This window comes from Struthio camelus, chromosome 17, assembly GCF_040807025.1.
Source record: "Struthio camelus isolate bStrCam1 chromosome 17, bStrCam1.hap1, whole genome shotgun sequence".
NCBI classification, from domain to species: Eukaryota; Metazoa; Chordata; class Aves; order Struthioniformes; family Struthionidae; genus Struthio; species Struthio camelus.
Window position 1 is genome coordinate 8,299,985 of NC_090958.1, and position 19,984 is coordinate 8,319,968.

Sequence of the window (19,984 nt, forward strand, 5' to 3'; positions counted from 1 at the left end):
GCCTGACTGGAAAGGGCGGGCGGCGGCGGCGGGGAGCGCAACGCCGCCGCCGGCCTGGCGGGGCGCCGCGGGGCGGGGGGGGAGGCGGCCGCCCCGCCGCCGTCTGTGGCGGCCAGCGCGGCGGCGGCGGGTGAGGAGAGAGGCGGGCAGCGCGGGGGGGCCTCAGGCGCGCGCCGCGGGCAGCCCCGCGGGGGAGGAGGCGGCGGGACGGGGGGGAGGGGGGCGCCATGCGCCCGGGGCGGGCGGGACCGGCCTGGGCCTCGGCCCCGGCCGCGGCGATCGCGCTTGACAGCGGCGCGGCCCGCCCGGCCGCCCCGGGTCGCTCCTCTTCCCGGCGCCGTGCCTGCGGGCGCAGGGCGGCTCCCGCGCTCGGAGGAGCCGAGGCGCCTTCGTTTTCGGTCCGTGCGGGCTTCGCCGGGGGGGCGCCCGGCGAAACGGCCTCGACGGGCTGTTTTCTGAAGGAGCGCGCGTGCATAGACGGTGAAGGGACGAGCCGGAAAGGACTACACATACCGCCCGCCTCCATTCGTAGCCCTTTTTGCATGGGTTTGGCGGTTTACCCTTTAAAACAGTGAAGTGTACGTTAAAAAAAAAACGAGCCAGGCCGTGGCCTACACGCTGCACAGCCCTTCAGAAGGTTTTTTTTTTTTTTAAAACGCACTTTATCGGGCTGCCACCTCCGCTCGGTGCAAGCTGGCGTGCCGGCAGGAGAGCAGGCGGGGAAACGCGGGAGGGAGCGGGGCAGCCGGGGCGGGGGCTGCCGGCAGGTCGTGAGCGAGGAGCGGGGCGGGGGCCCTAAGGCCCCTCATGCCCCAAACTCCTTGGACGGAGCTGCACGGGGAGCACATGCAGCGCTGCTGAAGAACGGGCGGGGGGTTTGTCCGTCTGTTTGCCAATTGCCTGAAACGTCAGTAGTAAAGATTATATGTGCGGTCACCTGTGGAACGAAACAAAACCAAACATTTCTCAGTCTTTCCGTAGCTGACAGACCTAAGTGCTGTAGCACGAATAGGGCAGCGCTGCGACTGCTGGAAACTTGACGCCGTAACGCGTACGCTCCCGAGACGAGCGCCGCGGGGGGCCCTGAAGGGCCTCTCGCCTTGCTTTAGCTTCCATAAACGCCCCGATCCTCCTGCTTCGCGCCTTGCGAGGGAGCACAGCCGCTCCCACAGAAAACCCGGGCCACCGGCGAACCGGGGCCGGGAGCCCGGGGCGGCCGCCGCCCCTCCCGCCTGCTGGGGGCCGCTGCGCGCTCGCCCCGCCCCCGCCCCGCCCCCTCTCCCTGCGCGCGGGCGGCGCGCGCCGCGCTGAGGCGCCGCCGCCGCTGCTGCTGCTGCTGCCCGCGCTGTGGTGAGGCGGCGGCGGCGGCAGCCGGGGGGCGGGGGGGAGCGTGAGGGGGTGCGGAGGGCGGGAGGAGGGAGCGGGGGGGGCAGCTCCTTCCCTGGGGGGCCGCTGGGGTGCTGCGTCAGCCGCAGCCGGTTTTCCCGCCGTCCGCGGGGTTTGGGCTGGCCCTGGGTGGTGTTGAGGGTTTCGTTTTCTTCGTCCTCGCGTGCTTGCGGAGGGAGGGGGTAGCGTCTGTAAACAACAGCGACGCGAGGAGGTACGAAAGGAATCAGTTAGCGTAGGTAGCAGGTTTCCCACACCTCGATGGTTTGGAAACAGCGGGTACGTAGCTTAGGGCCTCTTGGCCAGTTTACAGCCCTTTTCCAGTCACGGCCCTGCTTAGCTAGGCGCTGCTGTGGTCTTAGCGTTCAGCTCGTTGCCGCTGTCCGTGGCCGGTAGGGTCTGCCGGCACAGGGCCGTTGGAGCCCGCAGGGCCTGGGCGTGCAGGGGGACGCTGCTCATGCTGAACATCTGCCCTATACTCTGCGCGCAGGGTGGGTGAGGGGAATTCAGGTCGTTTTTAAGAGCTGCAGAGTGAAATTAGCATAGATGGGATTTGATCACATCAGAAATAACAAGAAATAATTTATGCTTTGTCCCAAGATAACATACAACCTTCCTGTGCAGAGAGTGCGCTTGTTTACTGCAGGCTGGGAATTGTAGGCAACATGGAGAAGTGCAAGAGCAGGTAAGCAGTAGTAAGATGCTGCTTTGTTAAAGGACTCGGGCGTATTATTTTCATTATGACAACTTATGCGTTCCATGGCACAGAAACAAATTAAGATTTTTTTTTTTAATTAATTTCCATGGAAGACTCTTAATCAGAAAATGTACCTCTTGGCGGGGGGGAATTACCTTTGTGGTTTATGTTACCATAACGCTAAAATACAAAAGTGAAGTTCTTGAGCTTCAGGTATTAGACTGGGTCATAAGATACTTGGATACAATTGCTTGCCCAGGCACAAATTTCCTCTGTGATATTAAGCAATTCTCTTATCTTTCACATGTTTTTATTTCCTGACTTAAAAAAGGGAAATGATCCTTCTTCAACCCTTATTTTTCTTGGCTACTTCACATAAATTCTCAAGCGCATGGGTTGCCGTCACTGCATATATGTAATAGCTCTCACATACGGTTCTTGATATTTAGGAATAATCTATTATAAATTATGTTTATTGAAAAATCATTACATATTCACATGCCCTGGACTTTTGTTAATACAAACTTCTACATGTTCCACCCATGCTTGATTTTTACTGTTTTCTGTGATGTTGCAGCTGTGTGCATGATCAGACTAAGTTTACCTTTGGAATAGAGTAGAAGGTTTTGAAGGGAACTGGGTCTAATAGAAATGCGCAAGAAATGTACTGGAAGCAATTTTGCATAATTTAAAAAGTGTCTGAAACTCTTTTCTTCAAAAGTGCACGCAATTGCCTCAGCTGCACATCTTGACATGCACAGAATTCTCTTGTCTGCCAGATGTGGCCCTTCTCTTTCAGAAAATAATCAAAATGATATTTTATAGGGGAACAAGAATTTATCTCTGTGGCAAACTACAGGTCTTGTTTTCTTTCGTTAGGTTTGTTTTAGCTTCTTGCAGCCTGCTGGAATGAGCCAAGAGTACTATTTTTTCTTCTATGAGATTTTAACTAATATTGGAATTTTTTTTCTAATTTATTGTGAATGCTTTGAATTGGTGTTCAGCTGAACTCCTGAGACCTATTAGTGTGGATTATTCCAATAACTGTGGACCAAGATTTTTCCTGGCTGCAGCCATATATTTTTCCTAGCTCTCCTCAGGTGATTATTGGGATGAGATTTCAGACTGTCTCTTCTGTTGAGTGTTAAGGAGTTCAAGAATGTTTTTGTGGTTCTAATGTGCAAATTTTCAGGGTGGTGACAGTATTTGTTTTGAGAAAGAAGCTTCAATACAACTGGTTCAACAGGTTTTATCTGGTTAGTTTTTTTTTTTATCATGCTTGTTTTCAGAAAATTGTTGAGGCAAAATACTTAGAATTTGTAAAAACATTTTTCAAATGTTATTTTTCAAATTAGAGCTAGGCTTCAAAATAAACTGCATAATGGAAAAATGTACTTAATTTTGCTTTTTAATGATGGCTATATGAAGACAGGAAGGGATTTTTAGTAATTTTTTTCTTAAAGAAAAAACATAACTGATGCAAGTATAAGCAAAACTAGGGAAGATCTCCTTGTAAACAGACTGCATGTGTAAGTGGCTTTCCTATTAAAGTGATCATTGAGAAATCCTCACCTCAGTTCTGTAGTCCTCAAGAGAGTTTTTCAGCAGTAGACAAAACGGCTTGATTTGTTCAAGAATAAAAAAAGGCAGAAAAACACATTTAAGTCTTATTATTTTCTGTAAAAGCCTTAATTTTTACTGTATATAAGTACATGGGAGGGGAAGCACAAATGCATTTTAGTTCTTTCTCATTTCAACTTTAAAGGAGAAAGGAACTGTCTGTGACATGACTGCTCTGAAATCTGACTTACTGCCGTTCATGGGGAAATGGCCTTACGATTCCAGAAATAAAGTTAGTGAATAATGCGTGACAAGAGAGATGTTAAATGTGTTGTAACGTTGGGTAGCTGTCAGTTTCTCTATGTGATTGTATAGCTTTGTTATAGGTTAATCCATAGAAATGATGCCGCTTCTTTACAATTAACAGGGTCTTACACACAGTATGTTTTCTTTTATTTCCTTTTTAAGTTCAAAATCTCTGAAGATGCGTGCAACCCAACAACTGCATAGACCTAAAATGCATGCAGCTGGTCACTCTGCTGCTTGTCAGTGTGTTGCTCCACGATCTGCTGGACATCGATTTCAGAACGGGGGTCATCACAGTCCATGTCCAGTTGGGTGTATCTGCAATCAAGGAAGAAGGTTAAAAGAACTCCAGATCAGGTGATAAGACCAAAACACAATTTTCACTCAAAGGAGCAGGGGGATAGTTCTCTTCAAGAGTTCTGATGTTTTTAATGATATAACTGAGGGCTAAGGCAAAGGTTTTTCTCACAAGGGTGCCCAAAAATTCTGAAAATGTCTTGTGATGACTTGAGGATGTATGTTAGCACAGTCAGATTTCCTAGGTTTTTGGCTTTCTAATGTAAATTTTAAAAATGGCTATTTAAAAATGTGCTTTCCTGGAGACCGTCAAGTATAATGTTTTAGTCTTTCCCTGCTGTTGCGTTTCTTTCCTTTTGTTTGTTGACGGAATCATGACAAAGATGGGACTGTAACTGTAAAGAGATTTAAGTTTGGTTTTGATTGGACAATTTGATTGGACAAATTGAGCTGATCTAGCAGCTCTGGTATGCTGCAAGAGGGAAGTCCTGTTCATGGCTATGTGCTTTCCTGAAATACCTTGTACTGGCTTTAATGCCTGTTGGGGCCCTCTGTGAGCCAATTTAGCTCTTGAATCCATTAAAAAAAGAAGAGGGGGGTAGGAGGATAGTATCATAACCACATATTAGCAAGCCGGATTGGATCCTGGAGAAGCTTACTGAAAACTAGAACTGATGCGGGGGAGGAAGGAGGAAGGAGGACCTCCCTGTTTCAGGGCTAAACACTAGATAGTGGCTTAGCTCTTTCGGGAATGTAACTTTGACTCAGCTGGTTGATCTCAGAGAAACATTCATGTCCTTTCTTCTAAATGGCATAAAGGCACCCCAGTTAATCAGCAGCCTGCTCTTTAGAATCACTGGGTGTAAGTGGTTGCATGGAAGACATCTCGGCTATCTTGGTTTCAGAAACAAGCATGTCCCAAATCCATCCTGCAGTGATGTGCTGGTCTCTATTTATGCTTAGTGAATAGTCCTGTTAAAGGACTATTTTCAGGCTGTAAATGTTATGTATGTGCATTGGTCTTTATAAAACAGACCGTCAGTGTTATTTTGGAGCTAGCATGAAAGTCCTGATTTTTAAGATTGCTGTCTGAAAATATAACCAAGGAGGAGTAAAAAAGACAAGTAACCTTTGTTTATATTCCAGATACCTAGCAAGGAAATTCTTCTATCTGTGGGCAGAAAAGACATTTGGACAAGTTCTCCCTTCCAAAGCCAGGTAGATAAAGTTCCAGAGATCGATTTTTTTTTTTTTTTTGGATGTGGTTTAGTGCTGTATAGTTGGGCTAAGAGAACGCTGGTTGCCAAGAAAATATATTGATGTCTTTTAAAATCATTTGAAGGTTTCCTTTAAATAGCTCTCTTGCTCCTGCTTTTTGTTTGTTTTTAATGATCACGGTTAAGTTTTACTTACTAAATTGAGAGGATTTGTGGTTCTCTGTGAAGCTGAGCTGTTCTTGCTATAAATTAGGGATATGGTTGCAGTATCTACTTTAAAATTAACAATTTGTAAAAATTATAAATAGTCTGAAAAGCAGATAAGTCTTGAAAAGTTTGCAGTGTTGTTCTTAATGTATAGCTATATATGCTTTGCATCTGTCTGACTTTGAAATACCTGTCAGGCATTTCGTTTCTGGCGTTAGTGTTCTGTCAGCTACTGAAAATCAACACTTGGATACTCTTTTCTTGTTTTGTTTTAATTTGCATGTTCATTCTTGTTTTACCATACCCTTGGGAACTGAAGCAGTTCCCAGTGGAAAGACCTGCATTTGTTACAATGAGAGTAAGCTCAGACCCTTAGTTATCCCATTTCGTTCTACAGTATCAAATGTATCCTGACTATGGCTGCCTTAGTTGGTAAACGGAAATTGTCCTGTGAAAACTGTAGTATTCTTGCTATCCCATATACTGAATTTGTATTACTTGCTTTGGCATTGTGTAAATTCAGGAGGTTTTTTTTTTTTTTTTTTGAGGATGAGTGGAAGTACATTTTAAAATTTTTTTCTGAAGTTCAGCCAGGGACATCAGCAAAAATTAATTGCATTTTTAGATTTAAGAGAGTCCCTAGTTCACCACAGCTTTTATTTGAAATGTTCTGTTAGTGCACTAAGTCCAAAAGGTTAACTTATAGCTCTTGTTTCTTTTGTCTCTTTTTTTTTCTGCTTGAGTGCTTGGAATGACTTAACAACTTGGCTTGGGGTAGGTAGTTATGAATTGCAATTTGTGAGAGAATTTTTATGTGTTTGTAATGAGGGACATCTAGGTATTCTGGACCTAATCCTGTTTTTACAGATATGAGCAACTTCATTAAGCTTAGTGGTATTGGTGTGAGCAAAGGCTGTGAGTTTGGGCTTGTTGTGTGCTTTTTGTTGCTAGCTTGCGTGTTTTTATGGGTCCTCTCGTTTTTCTTATCTCCATCAAAAATACCAGTAGATGAGAAAGTTTTGGAAAGTATTCATATTCCAGAGGTGAGACTTCCAGGTTCTTAGAATGTTGGCCAGGTCATTTTGACCACATGGAAAACTGTTTGAGAGAATATTAAATAAATACATAAAATAAATAAATTGTTTGGGATAAAAAATGATGGCTTTAGAGAAAATCTTATCCTTTGAGGTATGTAATCAAAATCCTACTTCCATCATTCAGACCCTTCTCTATGTTAATCTTCAGTTGTTCACCATTCAGTTGAAATGTAGCATCACTTCTTACTCAGTCAGGTGTGATAATTAAATTTAAGTATAAAAGCAGAGGCTGCTCTACTTGGGTTAAAGGATTTGAAGGCCATATGTGACTTGTAAATCCATTTGTGCCTAGTTTAACCTGTGGAAGGAGAGGGTAAATGGGACAGATAAACAGCTTCATTTTTAGCATAGAAAAGAAGCAACTTGAATTGAAGGAGTTCTTAAGCCTGTTTAAGTGTTCTTTGGGAAGATTTTTAATTTGGGATGAGTTAGGATCAGCATGCTGTTTCGAAGAACACAATGGAAGTATGAGAACATTATAAAATCCAAAGTAGTTAATATCTGTATGTAAAATAAAAATATCTTATGCTAAAATAGCAAAGAATAACATTAGCAAGGAAAATAGACATATGATTCTTTGTCAGTAGGGCTAGATGTTTGATGGTTAAAACACCGAACTGAGCATGTAAGATGTGTTGTTCATAGGCTGAAGTTAGCTGGGTCTCTGATATTTGGCAAGTCACTTACAACATCTGTCTTTCTTTCCTTGATTTTATGTGAAACATTTACAGGCATTAAACTGATTGCCTCTTGTCGTACTTCTTAGAGTCTTGGAGAAAAGCGTCACGGAAGGGTTGCATTTTTCATGCAGTTAGATACTGTTAGGCCAGTCAGACAAGACTGGAAAAGGGGTGGTGCAATCTTCATTAAAGCTGGTTTATTATCAACCTGGAAACCTTTACAGTATTTTCCACGTCCAAATCTTTTCCGTGTCCAAACTGCCTAGATGCTACTATGACCAGAAGAGTCTTCAAAAAGCTTTTGGAGAGTGGAAGGAGGAGTGGTGGACTGTTTGCAGAGAGAAGCAGCTAATCTTCAGAGCCGATTGCCATTATAGGTGTGTGAAATGACTTCCTGTTGTGTGTATATAGCAAGGTGAAGTTTTCCCTAGGTTGTGAAGGAGTTGTGAATAGTAGCAAACAAGTGACACCAATAGTTCCTGTGGGCTAAGAGCAATGTCTTTGTTGCTTATTTTCATTTTTTTTCTTCCCCTCTTTTTCCACATTTTTCGTACAAAACTCTTCTGTTGTCCTAGGAGAAAGTGAAAATTTCCTATCTGGCATATCTTCAGAGTGTAACTGAACTTGAAGGAATGCTACTTACAGGCATTGGTAATGATTTCATTGAATGACTCTCTTAAATTTTCCAGATATTTCCTCTACAGCCTGATATTCAAGGCTTGGAGAGCCTATATATGCCAGCAACAAGAAAAGAGGAATAAGAATTATGTTGCAGAGTCCGATGGTAAGCGTAGAAGGGACAGGAACTACCTTTATTTGGGGATGCATTGAGATGGAAGTTTCCAAGGGAGATATTTGCACAGAATCTCTCCCTTGCATGTGTGTGCACGTTTATCTCCCTCATCCTATGGAACCGTAATGCTCTTAGGTACAGATGGTTGTCTGTCTAAAACTGGCAGGAGGGGGTTCCTTTTGATGCCCTGTACTGTGTAGCTATATAGTTATTTAGGGAAGCCAATCAATAAGCTTAAGGGCCACTCCATCTGCTTTGAATTGCATGTTTGTTTGTGTGTGTGTGTGTGTGTGCGTTCAAATAGATATTTGGAATAGAATGTTATTGGAGTTCTGTGTCAACTGTGACTATAGAAATTATATATTGATTTCCCATGTGGTGAACCTAACTGCATGCATTTTATCTATATTCTTTACTCCTTTCAGCGTGTACTTGCAATTGAAAGAAAGCCTAAGCTTTAGAAGCACCACTGGTCTTGTGATGTAGGTTCTTTGTTCTGCAGTGGATTTGCCCTATTGATGAAGTTGCCTGTATTGGTTGCAACTTCCTTCAGATTCACAGAATATCTATTTCCCTGATGGGGAAGAAGACGCTTTTCTTCTTAGAGGTGAAATTACTTTGCAGATCACGATGGAACAAAATGATAAAGTAACTGGTATCTTTGCACATCAAGGTAGCCTTGAAATATAATACAGACTGGGACCTTTTGAAACAAACTAATACACTAGCTAGATTCCCTTTCTCAGTGAGTGAGACCAGAGGTATTACTGAGTTACCTGGGGTGGGGTGTCAGGGAGAAAGGGGGGGGAAAAAAACAGAGAAAAAAAAAGGGACCTATTTCAGCATAGGTTAAAACTTTATTCACCAGAACCCTTTAAAAAAAGTAAAGTGTATATTTTGTTAAGTGTAAATGTTGAAATAGCATAAAATCAATCATGTTTTTGGATGATTTCTTCCTAATAACTTTGCTTCCGTGATGTCAGTTCTGATGAACCAGACTGTTGTAAGGAGACAATGCTGTGTACTGCATTAAGTGATAGGCTGAAATGTTCTGTTTTTGGCTGTGACTAGCCTGCTAAATAAACTTATCTTGTTTCTGGGTGATTTATGTGTTTGTAATGGAGAGAGGATAACTCTTGAAGAGCTACTGATGAACTTTTTTTTACAAGAACCAAAGAAAATCTTGTAAAATTTTGTAAATCTTATTCAATAAGGTTGTTAAACTGAATATTGTTATACTAACATATATGTTATATTTTTAAGCACTGAAGACAAATTTTAGTTAAAAGAGAAAGCATAGTACCAATACCTGAATCTGACAATTCACACTGTTCTGAGCTAGCTGCGTGATGTTGTCAGTGTTTCAGATTCCCATCAGTGTGAAACCCTCAGCCAGGGTAGATGGTAGCAAGTCGTGATCCAGTGGCTGTAATTTCAGGATTTTCCACGAGGTGTCACTGTGGGCTGAGAGGAACGAGAGATGGGTAAAAAGTAGTGTTATGGGCTTGTTAAAAATGACAGATTCTTGCATGCCCTTAAAATGCTGTCATCTCTTATGCACAGCAAATCAGCAGAAACTGCTCTGGACGTGGCAACGCTGGCTGGTTTATGTTGATGTTCGAAGGACGAAACACAGAATGCAGTCTGTGGCACTGGCATTCAGGGAAAGAAGCTGTTTGCGGTAAGAATAGATTTGAAACCGGCAGAGAGGCATTGACTGTAACACCCTGGCTTTTACCTGTATTCTGTGATCTTTTCCTTCACTGAGTTTTTATTCTACCTTTTTTTTTTTTTTGTCTGAATTCTCCTAGTTTACCTGTAGCCTGTGAATTTAAAAGATTAGGTGGTACATACCTTTTCCAGTGAGAGGAAGATGGTTTTTTTGCACCAAACTACGGAAACTGTTTTTAAACATATCTGTAACATTGTCTTGGCAGCATATCATGGGCAGTGTGGAGAAGGCGATGCTGCCAGAACTGTGCTGGACGTAAAAGGAATGTTTTGGCTCTGCAACATTGGGCCCAGAGCCTGCAATTTCGAGTAAGTCCTAAGAGCTCCGGCTATGAGCATTCCTAACATTCCTAAGTTGCACCCAGAGGTGGTTAGTACCTTGCAGATTAAATGAAAAATGGGCCTTATACTCATTTTCTTTGCAAATTACAGTATTTATGATGGAGGCAGGTCTAAATAGAATATGTTTACAAGAAAAAATATTTACAAGAAATCTAGACAGAGCAAACTGGATCCATGTGTTTTATTAGCTAAGAAGACGACTTACCAAAGGAATTATTCTTGTTTTATACAGTGCTTGATAATAATGAACGTGTCGGAGTTCTATTCACTAAAGAACTAGCCACAAGTAAATAAGAGGTAAAAGAAATGAATAGGTCTGCAAGTTTGGAGCTGTGGCATTTTGGGCAGGTCGTGAAAGGCAGTCACATCCAGCTCACTCAGACTTCTGAAGTCCGTAGAAGTCCAGTCTACGGTTTTGATAGGAGGCAAGATAATAATGATCAGCTGGTTGACAGCAACTTGCCTTTTTGTAAGACAGTACTTCCTGTGTCCTAATGAATTTCTGTCAGCATGTTTAACTCCTTTTTGGGGAAAGAAAATGGAATCCTGCATTTCATATTCTTGAGAGGCTGTCGGCTTCTGCAGTAAATGGTTCATCTTCTCTGAAGTCAAAGTGAAAATGATGTGGTTTTATTTCTTTACCTGGAGCTGATCAGCCCTTTGCTAGAGAGTCTTGTAGCTTTTTATCCACGTTTTTTAAAAAAGTCAAGTGATGGTATTTAATTCTGCCTTCACTGTAAGATGGCAGCACTGCCTCTTTGAGGTCTCTATTTTCCTAACAAGATAATCTCATGATTTGGAAAACCTTGTTGTATCTCAAGATATGATTCTCCTTTAAATGAAAATACTACTTGACAGCCCATTGTTCCAAAAGTACTATTTTGGTGTTTTAATGGAGGAAGTGCTAGAGCATCTTGAAGTTTGATGTTGACCTTCTTTGTTTCCCTGCCTTTTCTATGCTGGTGTTCTTTTGGGCATAGTAGAGTGGGAGGGCAGGCGATACATGTAGGAGGAATAAAATTGGCATCCTAGAGGATGCGGGTCAGGACCCATAGATTGAATTTCATTATTAGCTTTGGACTACCTTAAAGAATTTATTGTTATTATTTTGAAGCCTCATTGCTCATGGCTTCCACCTTTAGATTTTATGTGGAATTCCCTATTGCCTGTGTGTTCTTCCTCTCCTGTGCTTTACTTTTACTTCCCCAGTCTTGTCCATTTCTTTTTCCTTACTCTCCTTCCTCCCCATTTGTCAGGCTTGGCTGCAGTGGAGAGAGCTGTATTTATACAGTCAGAGTGAGAAGCAGAAGGAGACTAGGGCAGTAACTCACCATCAGCACTGGAAACTGAAGAGGTGCATGAAGGCATGGCTGGGATACTTAAACCTCCAAAGAGCAAAGAGACATCGGAATGGTGAGTGAAAATGGCGAGTTAGGACAGAGTTGGGCGTGAGCCTTTGCTAGGGCATAGTGGTGTTTTTCCTGTTCTAGGAGACATTGAAATGCTAGCTCAACAGCTGGTAAGATGTGGCTTGGACTTACTGTCCACTGTCACTGGCCTGGTGCGGTTGTATACTGAACTATCGAGACAATCCCTTGCTGTTCATATGGCAAGAGGATAGATGTGGTCTAAGAGGAAGTGCTTTATTGTTCTTTTGGCCAAGACTTGCACGTTGCAGATTATTCTCTGAGATACTTGTGAGAAGGAAGTATTCATGACTATTATCGATCAGTCTATATGTGGATTTTCTTGATAATCAGACAAAATAAAACTGATATGGGATGTGTTCTTTCTGTTTCTCCCTTAAAGTCACGGGGCTGAGTTTAGACGCTTGTGTGACTTCTCTTGATCTGTGGTAGCGGAAGAGAATCCAATTTGAGTATCTGGAAACTAGTAGTAGCAGTAGATTAAAATGGAAGCAAGCTTGTGTATGTTGAATGAGTGACATAATATCTTAATTTTTCCCTCTTAAAACAATACGATATTTTACTGCTTTAAAACTGCCTTCCTGAATGAAAGGAAGAATATAGTCCATAGCTGAATGTTACTGTGAGTTCTTATCATCACTTCCCAGTGTTAGAGCTTCTGTCACTTGAGAACCTGTGGCTTGAATGTTGTGACCATGATCTGATATAAATGAGCCCAGAATTGAACAAGTCATGAGTAATTTCTGTGTTTGTTTTCTAGAGCTGGCTTGGGAGCATCACCAAGGCAGGGTAGTCCAGCAGTGTTTCTCAGGCTGGCGGCTGTCATGGGAGTGCAGGAGAAGAACGCACGCTCACCAAAAGAGCATTGAAAAACTAGCAGCAAAGATTGTCTTATGGAGAGTCTTTGCATGCTGGAAGCATTGTATCCTTTGTGTATTTAGTACCTAGTGGAGATAGGAGAAAAGTATTCCTCCAGGGGAAGGATTCAGTTAATTAACGGGAATGTCATGCAGTAACATTACTGACAAATATATTATCATTAGAAAGATGTATGTAAGGCTATACTAGCAATTACTAAAACTGTTGCCATTACAATAAGTTAGCCTGTTGACAGCTAAGATCTGCAGGAGATAATTCAAGGTTGGAGAGGAGTTCCTCAGTTAATAGTGAATCAGAAATGTGTCATGGTAAACAAGCAATACCTAAAAACTTTGATCGTAATCAAAACATCTCCTTACAGATAACAGTGTAGGAAATTGAAATATTGAAGCAAATTGAGATAGAGATTTAGTGCCTGTCTTTGGGGGAGGGTTTTGTATATATGAGGATGGGCACTTCCATGTAAAAGATACTTCAGCTCAGTGACAGATGTTGTGCTGTGTGTGGAAGAAGCTTGGCAGCGTGAGCTGGCTGAAAAACACCGCAGGCGGCATTTGTTGGTAAGGGCACCGTTATGCTTCAGGTGAAAAAGGCTCTGAAGAGAATTCAGATAGTTATGGCTGGCAATGTGCCTTTAATACTAACAGCAGTGTGTGGCTGTTAAGTGGGGAATGCACCATCTCTGTGTCGTGGCGAGTTCAGATCAGACATCAGGTTTCTGGATCCCAACTACTGCAGAATCTGCCAGACTTTCCATTCTTCATGTAGAGAAAGATATGGATGGCTGCTTGAACCCATATGGGCAAACTAGTCTACTCTCTGAAATAGTTTTTCTTCCCATGAGGAAACTGGTTAAGCAGCAAATTAATCTTGGCAGTTTAGGGCTCTCATGCTTCCTGACCTTTTCACCATGCAGTGGCATTTTCCCCGTGATATACCCTGTTGATTTTCTTCACCTCCATTGTGCGTTGCTACCCCAGATGTTTCTCTCTGCTTTTACACTGTTTTACTACAGGAATTATTTGTACTTCCCTGTCTAGTAATGTACACATGCTGTTTGCACGTGAGAGTTCAAAGATATCTTGTGCATATGCAGTGAGTTAAGACTAAGTATCTTTATCAACAAAAAAAGAAAGGAATCCTTGAGGACTGTTTAAAAGGTGGTCACAAGGCCTTCAGCTTTTTTGGTTTAGCTCAGTACTGATTATCACAAGAATGGCAATAAACCTTGCTGGATTATAGTTTGAAAATGTTAGTGATTGTAAGAGCACTCCAAGGCAGGATGCATATTTGGTGTTGTGTGAGTCACTGTTCATCGTTGAATCAAGACATTACAGAATTGTGGTCAAAAAGAAATACAGTTGTTAAAATATATTAATCCTCTCTCTGTTGTGCAGAGGAGGCCTGGAAGAGAAGTAGGTCTTTTCTAATTTGATAAGGAGCAAGTTATGAATCTTCAATCAAAGGAAAAGATAGTTTGGGAAAGGATTTAGGTAGTGGTGTTGATAGTTGAATAAAGAGTCAGATGGCTCACTGTGGGATGGCGGAAGGGAATTTTAGTTTAGCTGGAAAAGTGATAATTTGTGGAGAGAAACTGATGCATAGCTGTGTCAATGACAACATCAAAAACCACAGCTATAGCAAGGAGCACTGACCTGGAGTCTTGTGCACCAAATGTAAGCTGTCTTTAAGGAGCAGACCTATCTAAAGTGATCAGCACTTACTGATTTGGATTGCATGAAAGTTGCGTACCTTTCCTGTTGTTACAGCAATTTGGGTTTAAGGGTCTTCGGCAGAATGTCATGAATGCTCGTCTTCAGCAAATGAGAAAAAATCTGGCATACCGTCAGCATCAAGTCACAGTGAGTTTGATTTTGTTGTCGTCATCAGAGTTTTCCTGAGCTGTCCTCTTGGCTTCACCTGCAAAATACATTAAGTCAAATCAGTGGCTTTGTTCCTAATTACTAGCAGCCACAGAAAATCTCTTGCATAAATCAGCTCTCAGTCTTAGGCACGTTAGTTCAGTTTTCTGTTTTCCTATGTATATCATGACTTTTTCTTTTGCCAGAAAAATTTATAGCAAGTGTCCCTTCATTTTGCATTGCAAGGAGCAAATAGCTCTAATCCTGGATAGGGAAAATAGGAAAGTACCGAGCTCCTAGACCTTTTTCACACTGCTTTGTTTTATGCAGCAAGGCAACATGCTACGAGAATTGCCTCCTGAATGCAGTTTCAGTAGGCTATTGAGTCTTTTCCTTCTTTGTATTCTTCTCCTCTCTCATTATCTATATTTTTCTTATCTTTTCTGTTTTCTTCAGGTGCTGCAGAACTTCTGGAGTCGTTGGAAGTCTCGTTTGGAAGAGAAGGAGGAGGAACAGCAGCAGGCTTCAACATCCGTGGCTCATACCCATTACAGGTATGCAGAGAAATATTCATAGTTCAATACAGATGTGGGGCCTATAGGCCTTTGGTTCTGCTTTAAAATCTGGAAACGCTTTCAGGAGCTTGACCATCCTGAGAGCAATTCGCTCTCTCTTTTTTTCTTTTTTCTTTTTTTTTTTGAAGAATGGACAAATTACACCTCTTGCTTATAGCTATGAGCCTTGTTGATATTAGCTACAAAACCTGGAAGTCCTACTGGTAATAGCAGTAGGTTGGAGCACGAGCACATGCAAGGCTCAAAAGGCTTGCTGCTGCATTGGTGGCTCACGTACGCTAGCTCTGCAAGAGTAAAGGTAAGTTTGGTTGGTTGGTTGTCCTCTCCCGCCCTCCCCCCCTGCCCCGAGGCTCAGTTTGTTTAGTCCTAGGAATAAGTCAACGTTAACAAAGCAGACAAAAAGCTTTTACATTTGACCCGTGGAGCTTGGTGGGGAGTACCTGTGTTAGTTGCGATGAAGCTGGAAGGATATATATGTGGTTCTGGTGTTTTTTCTGTCCATTTATTCTTAATGCTTCCTTCAGCCCGTTCCAAAATTGCAGGATGTGCAAATATTCTGAATGTTGACTTGGAACCTTCTTGATTTTGGGTGAAGCTTAACAGAGGAGAATGAGACCTCTGCAAGATACATCTGTGCTATGCAGTACAGCATGTTTTGCTGTAAGGTAGAGAGATCCTGGGGCTAGAGTTGAAACCGAAAACTCTACAGCCATAATATTGTGTTGCTGCTCTCAAATTAAACCTGTTAGGAGGTCCGAATTTAGTATATCGGTGCAAGGAGCCACATAGAGTTGTTTGGTTTAAGTTAGCTTCAGGGTAATATGGGAGGATGCGGTACGTCGTTCTGCCATGCGTACTTACGTGTGAAGCTCTTTTTCTGTTTAGCACGGCCTGCCTTCAAGAAGATACTTGATTTTCTACAGATCAGACAACTACCTAGTGGCCCGATAGGTATATTCTGTGCCTCATTTCTTCTAAGCCTCCCAGCAAAGTTTGCTGTAAGTAGTAAACTTTTCCTGATTGAGAGAGGCTAATACTATGGGTGAGGAGTGATGTACTTGGTACTAAGTTAGAGTTGATTCTTGTTTCATTTATTTTCGGAGCATCGTTACTGCACAGATCTCTCAAGTTGTCGTTAGAGAATGTCAAGTGGAGAAAATTCAGGCAGATATAGAATCTCTCCAATGTTTAAGTAGTTTTTACTGTCTGTGGGCTCCATGGCTGGTCATGGCTTTGCTGAGCATTGACTGTTGGGCGCAGTCAGCTACCACCTTTCTCTGAATCTTTTGGGGACTGTTTGCTTGCTTTTATTTTGCTCTCCAGGGCAGATGATGCTCCAGCAATTACTAGTTGAGAAGGGTAATTGTACTCCAATTCTGATGATATTTACATTATAAAGACTACTTCAGGGTAGTCTCCTTAAGCCTCAGTATGAGATTCAGTGTGAAGCTGGGTGTCTTTTAAGTGGATAACAGAGCGCTGCATATCATTTGGACTGTTTTTTGGGAAGGAAAGGTTAAAAAGAATGTGAAATTGGAGACAGTTCTGCAGTTTAGTCAGTTTAAAGAAACAAAAAGAAAACTGATTTTGGTTAAGGATAGTTTTCTATTTGCTCATGTGTAAATTAGGTGCCACTTGGGTGGTTTATTTTACCTTCTGTCCTTATTGGAGTAATGGAAAACTAGGCATTGGCTTTGTCCCCATTTTGTTTCTAATTTTAGGGCCTCAGTTGTAGTTTGTTAGCAATGTTTGTAATCCCTGTGCGTAGCACTGGATAAATGAGCAACTGAATACCCAACCTAAATAAATACGTGCTTCTCATATCACTTATTATCACTTATATCACCACAATCACTTATTAATGAGGTGCTGTTCGTTTTCAGTTTCATTCCCCAAGAGAAGTGTTCACTGTTTCCAAGATTAGAATCCAACACTTAAAGCCAAATGTCAGTAATTTTATTCTAAGCTTATTAGGGTTATTTATTTCAGACAATCTTGTTCTTAATTCCCTGGGAGATAGAGATTGAGGAAATGTTGTTCTGAAATGGAATAAAGTTGGTTGCTTCCGTTTAGATGCAGTATGTCAAAGCTGATAGGCATTCGGGGAATAAAATTTTGCCTGCTGCCATTCAGACATGGAAGCAGTTTAAGAACTGTGAACAGCACTGGAGAGAAATGAAAGAAATGGCAGTGTGCTTCCACAGGTACAGCGATTGTTCTTACGGAATGAGATTTGGCAGATGTTATATGGCAGATGGTGCATTACATTTTGGGCTGCTCTCAAACTCATCAAAGTAACAAATTACAGGTTTTATAAGATTTGCTTAGATCACCTTATGAAAATAGAGAGGCCCACTGGAAAGATTTCTTCAAGAGTGATTGCTGCTTGTTTGTAATTTGGTTGTCTGTTGTCTTGACATCAGGATCACTTTGCTCTTGCTCAGAGGTCACTGAAGAAATAAGAACTTTGGTTAGGTACCTTACAGTCAGTTGCAGTATGTGCAGTTGGATTCAATATGAAATAGACAAGGTGTTCCCATAAGCTTTAATTTTAGCTCCCAGACCAATTTGGAACTCATAGGAAAAGCACCCAGACTTAAAATGATTATACTGGTTATGTTTCACAACTGCAGCCTTGCACCAAAATAAATAAATTACAACTGCTGGAATTGTTTTGGTTTACAGTGTAAAATTGAGCAAAATCACTAGGAATCTTTCTTCTTCAGCGATGTTTGGCATTTCTGTTTTCTGGTGAAATAAATGGATGCTATGGGTACTCATCACCTCTGAAAACTGGACTGTTAGCCTTTGTCTTAGAAGAACAATATTAATTGCTAATTACTTTTACTGGTATATTATGGAGGCTATGCACGGAGTTTTAAGATACAGGAGTATGTATTTGTTCATTATGGAAATCAGATGGGAACAATTTTGATGGAAAAGAGAAAAATTAATTATTTTTTTGTGTAAGACTTCATAAAGACTGGGCTTGTAGTCTTATTTGTGGATGCAGTCCTGACCCTCCTCAGGTAGAACTATGATGCTATATTAAACCTTAGCTCCCATTTTCTATATTAGAAGACTAACAAAAAGTTTGCTTCCCTTGAAAAAGGCTGTATTTGGACATATACTCTTACAGTGGATGCCCTCCTCGCATCCATTCTTCCTGTGTAAGTTGGGAAAAACCTGTTCTTTAACATTGAATCTTCTTTCCTAGCAGGCTTGAGACCTTGCATCTTTCACTTAGAGAGGTCAGTCACACCCTGTGTTTCTTAGACTGATGTGCTTCTGTCATCAGAAGCCTGCCTTCACAGTTGAAAACTAAACTGGAGAAAGCCTGTTTTGCCTTAGAAATCGGCTTACTTTTCGAGAGATTCACAAGCAGATTTGGAGGGCAGACTGAGTAATGAGAGCAGCTGCCTTTCTGCAAGCAATTAGGAGTTTTTCCAACTCATGTGAGAGTGCAGCTGTGGTGCATTAGCTTGTGCTCTGGAGACAGAAGGAGAAGAGGCTCAAAGACCCAGGAGGTTTAAGCTCAGTGAAGATGAGTTGCAGCATGAAACTGCTGCAATGTAACTTGCACCTCTCTCACCAGGGAAGGGAGGAACAGATGGTTCAAAGCCTCTCTTGGGTTCTGTAGCCATACCTTGATTCCAGGAGTCAGGAATATTTTTGTGTGCAGTTTTTAGTCTTTTAAACGGGTATAAATGAACTTTTCTGAATGCAAAAGAAGGAATCGTAAGAAGCATGATCCTTGTTCAGAAGTCCGAGAGTGCTTCCCAGCCAGTCCTATGCCTAAATAAAACTTTCATGGTGGCTTTCCAGAGATCGCTTTCCACATCTGTCTCTGATGCACATACATACTGTCCTACCAGTCAGTGCCCAACTGCTGCATCTGTGGTCAGACCCAGGAGATGCTCCAGAAGAGCTATCAATTTTCAGATTTGTGACTGTACACGGATCAAAGACACTCTTGTTGGCAGCCACCAGTACCTTCTAGGAAGACTTCCTTAACTCATGTTGTTTACCAACCTATAAATTTGTAATTAACTGTAATAACTACTTACCAAAAACTACCTGGTAGGAGTCCAAAATACCTTTCAGGGCTCTTCAGACTAGAGAAGGGCTGGGACTTGCTGGCAGTCCAATTAGTACACTCACATTACCGAGTTTTAGAAAGAGCTGATGTAGTTTGAGCTGGGTATTATTTCCATTAGGCAGTAGCTCAGGCTTCTGGACGAGGACATTTCTACCATATGCTTGCTCTGTGTGAGAGAGATATGGTGCTCAATCCCAAATATATATTGCATCTTTGGACTAGTAATTTATAATAGTTACTTGTGTCTCCCTGGGAAGGAGGCAGACTAGCAAGTAAGCATTATCTTCACCTGGAGGGAAAGAAGCAGGGCAGCTAACCTGATCTTGTTCATAGAAGATGACTTTGGTAGAATCCATTCATTCTTGATATCAGGCCACACTGCTGCTCTTTATTATTTGTTGCCATAACTTTTTACAAGTCCTATTACAATGTTTGTTTAAAAAAAGAAAAAAGTAGAGAGTAGGATCTTTAAAATATTTCCAAGGGAGGAGGGAGTAGGCTGTTTTTATAGTGGAGAAGTTGTTAAAGGTTATTTTATAATTTTCTGTGTGTGTGTGTTAGTAAGTAAAATTAATGAAGTGATAAGAAATTAGAATCTTTTGAATGATCTGAATGAAAGCAAGGGGTTCTAATAACTTCAATGAAATAATTAATCTTATGTGTTCTGGGTAGAGTTTCAGGGGGTGGGCTAATTACCACACTTTTTTTTTTTGTTTAACTCAGAGAATAATGAAGATATATAGCTCACTGATTTCTAAAAAAAAAGGCTTGCATGACTCAGAATCAGGTAACTATTTAACATGTAGACAGATAGGTCTTTTGAAACATC

The 19,984-nt window shown here is 41.8% G+C and overlaps 1 protein-coding gene and 1 long non-coding RNA gene across 24 annotated transcripts in view; one reads left to right on the forward strand and one right to left on the reverse strand.

Moving 5' to 3' along the window:
- The first annotated feature begins 80 nt into the window (after positions 1–80).
- The window catches only part of SFI1 (SFI1 centrin binding protein), a 49,056-nt gene continuing 29,152 nt past the window's right edge, over positions 81–19,984 (forward strand). For 15 of the 22 annotated variants that reach the window (XR_011135152.1, XR_011135151.1, XM_068911379.1 and 12 more), the window contains exons 1-13: positions 1,272–1,350; positions 1,987–2,071; positions 4,112–4,306; positions 5,393–5,464; positions 7,714–7,824; positions 8,137–8,231; positions 9,804–9,921; positions 10,178–10,280; positions 11,570–11,726; positions 12,501–12,662; positions 13,109–13,179; positions 14,389–14,481; positions 14,938–15,035. Coding sequence is in view for 20 of the 22 variants with exons in the window: in XM_068911379.1 (XP_068767480.1) it covers positions 2,052–2,071; positions 4,112–4,306; positions 5,393–5,464; positions 7,714–7,824; positions 8,137–8,231; positions 9,804–9,921; positions 10,178–10,280; positions 11,570–11,726; positions 12,501–12,662; positions 13,109–13,179; positions 14,389–14,481; positions 14,938–15,035 (1,295 nt within the window). In the remaining 2 variants the exon portion in view is untranslated. Of the gene's footprint in view, positions 131–542; positions 638–1,271; positions 1,351–1,537; positions 1,601–1,986; positions 2,072–4,111; positions 4,307–5,392; positions 5,465–7,713; positions 7,825–8,136; positions 8,232–8,722; positions 8,848–9,608; positions 9,725–9,803; positions 9,922–10,177; positions 10,281–11,569; positions 11,727–12,500; positions 12,663–13,108; positions 13,180–14,388; positions 14,482–14,937; positions 15,036–19,984 lie in introns of those variants that run through there. The other 7 variants (XM_068911376.1, XM_068911384.1, XM_068911377.1 and 4 more) reach the window with 6 other exon arrangements.
- Positions 9,569–19,872, reverse strand: LOC138061415 (uncharacterized). 2 transcript variants are annotated; one of them, XR_011135154.1, is made up of 5 exons: positions 19,473–19,872; positions 19,124–19,321; positions 17,390–17,506; positions 14,372–14,539; positions 9,569–9,704 (listed from the first exon to the last, which is right to left on the reverse strand). It is a non-coding gene; the product is annotated as an uncharacterized lncRNA (long non-coding RNA). The 2 variants fall into 2 exon arrangements; XR_011135153.1 differs by having other exon boundaries at positions 19,124–19,872.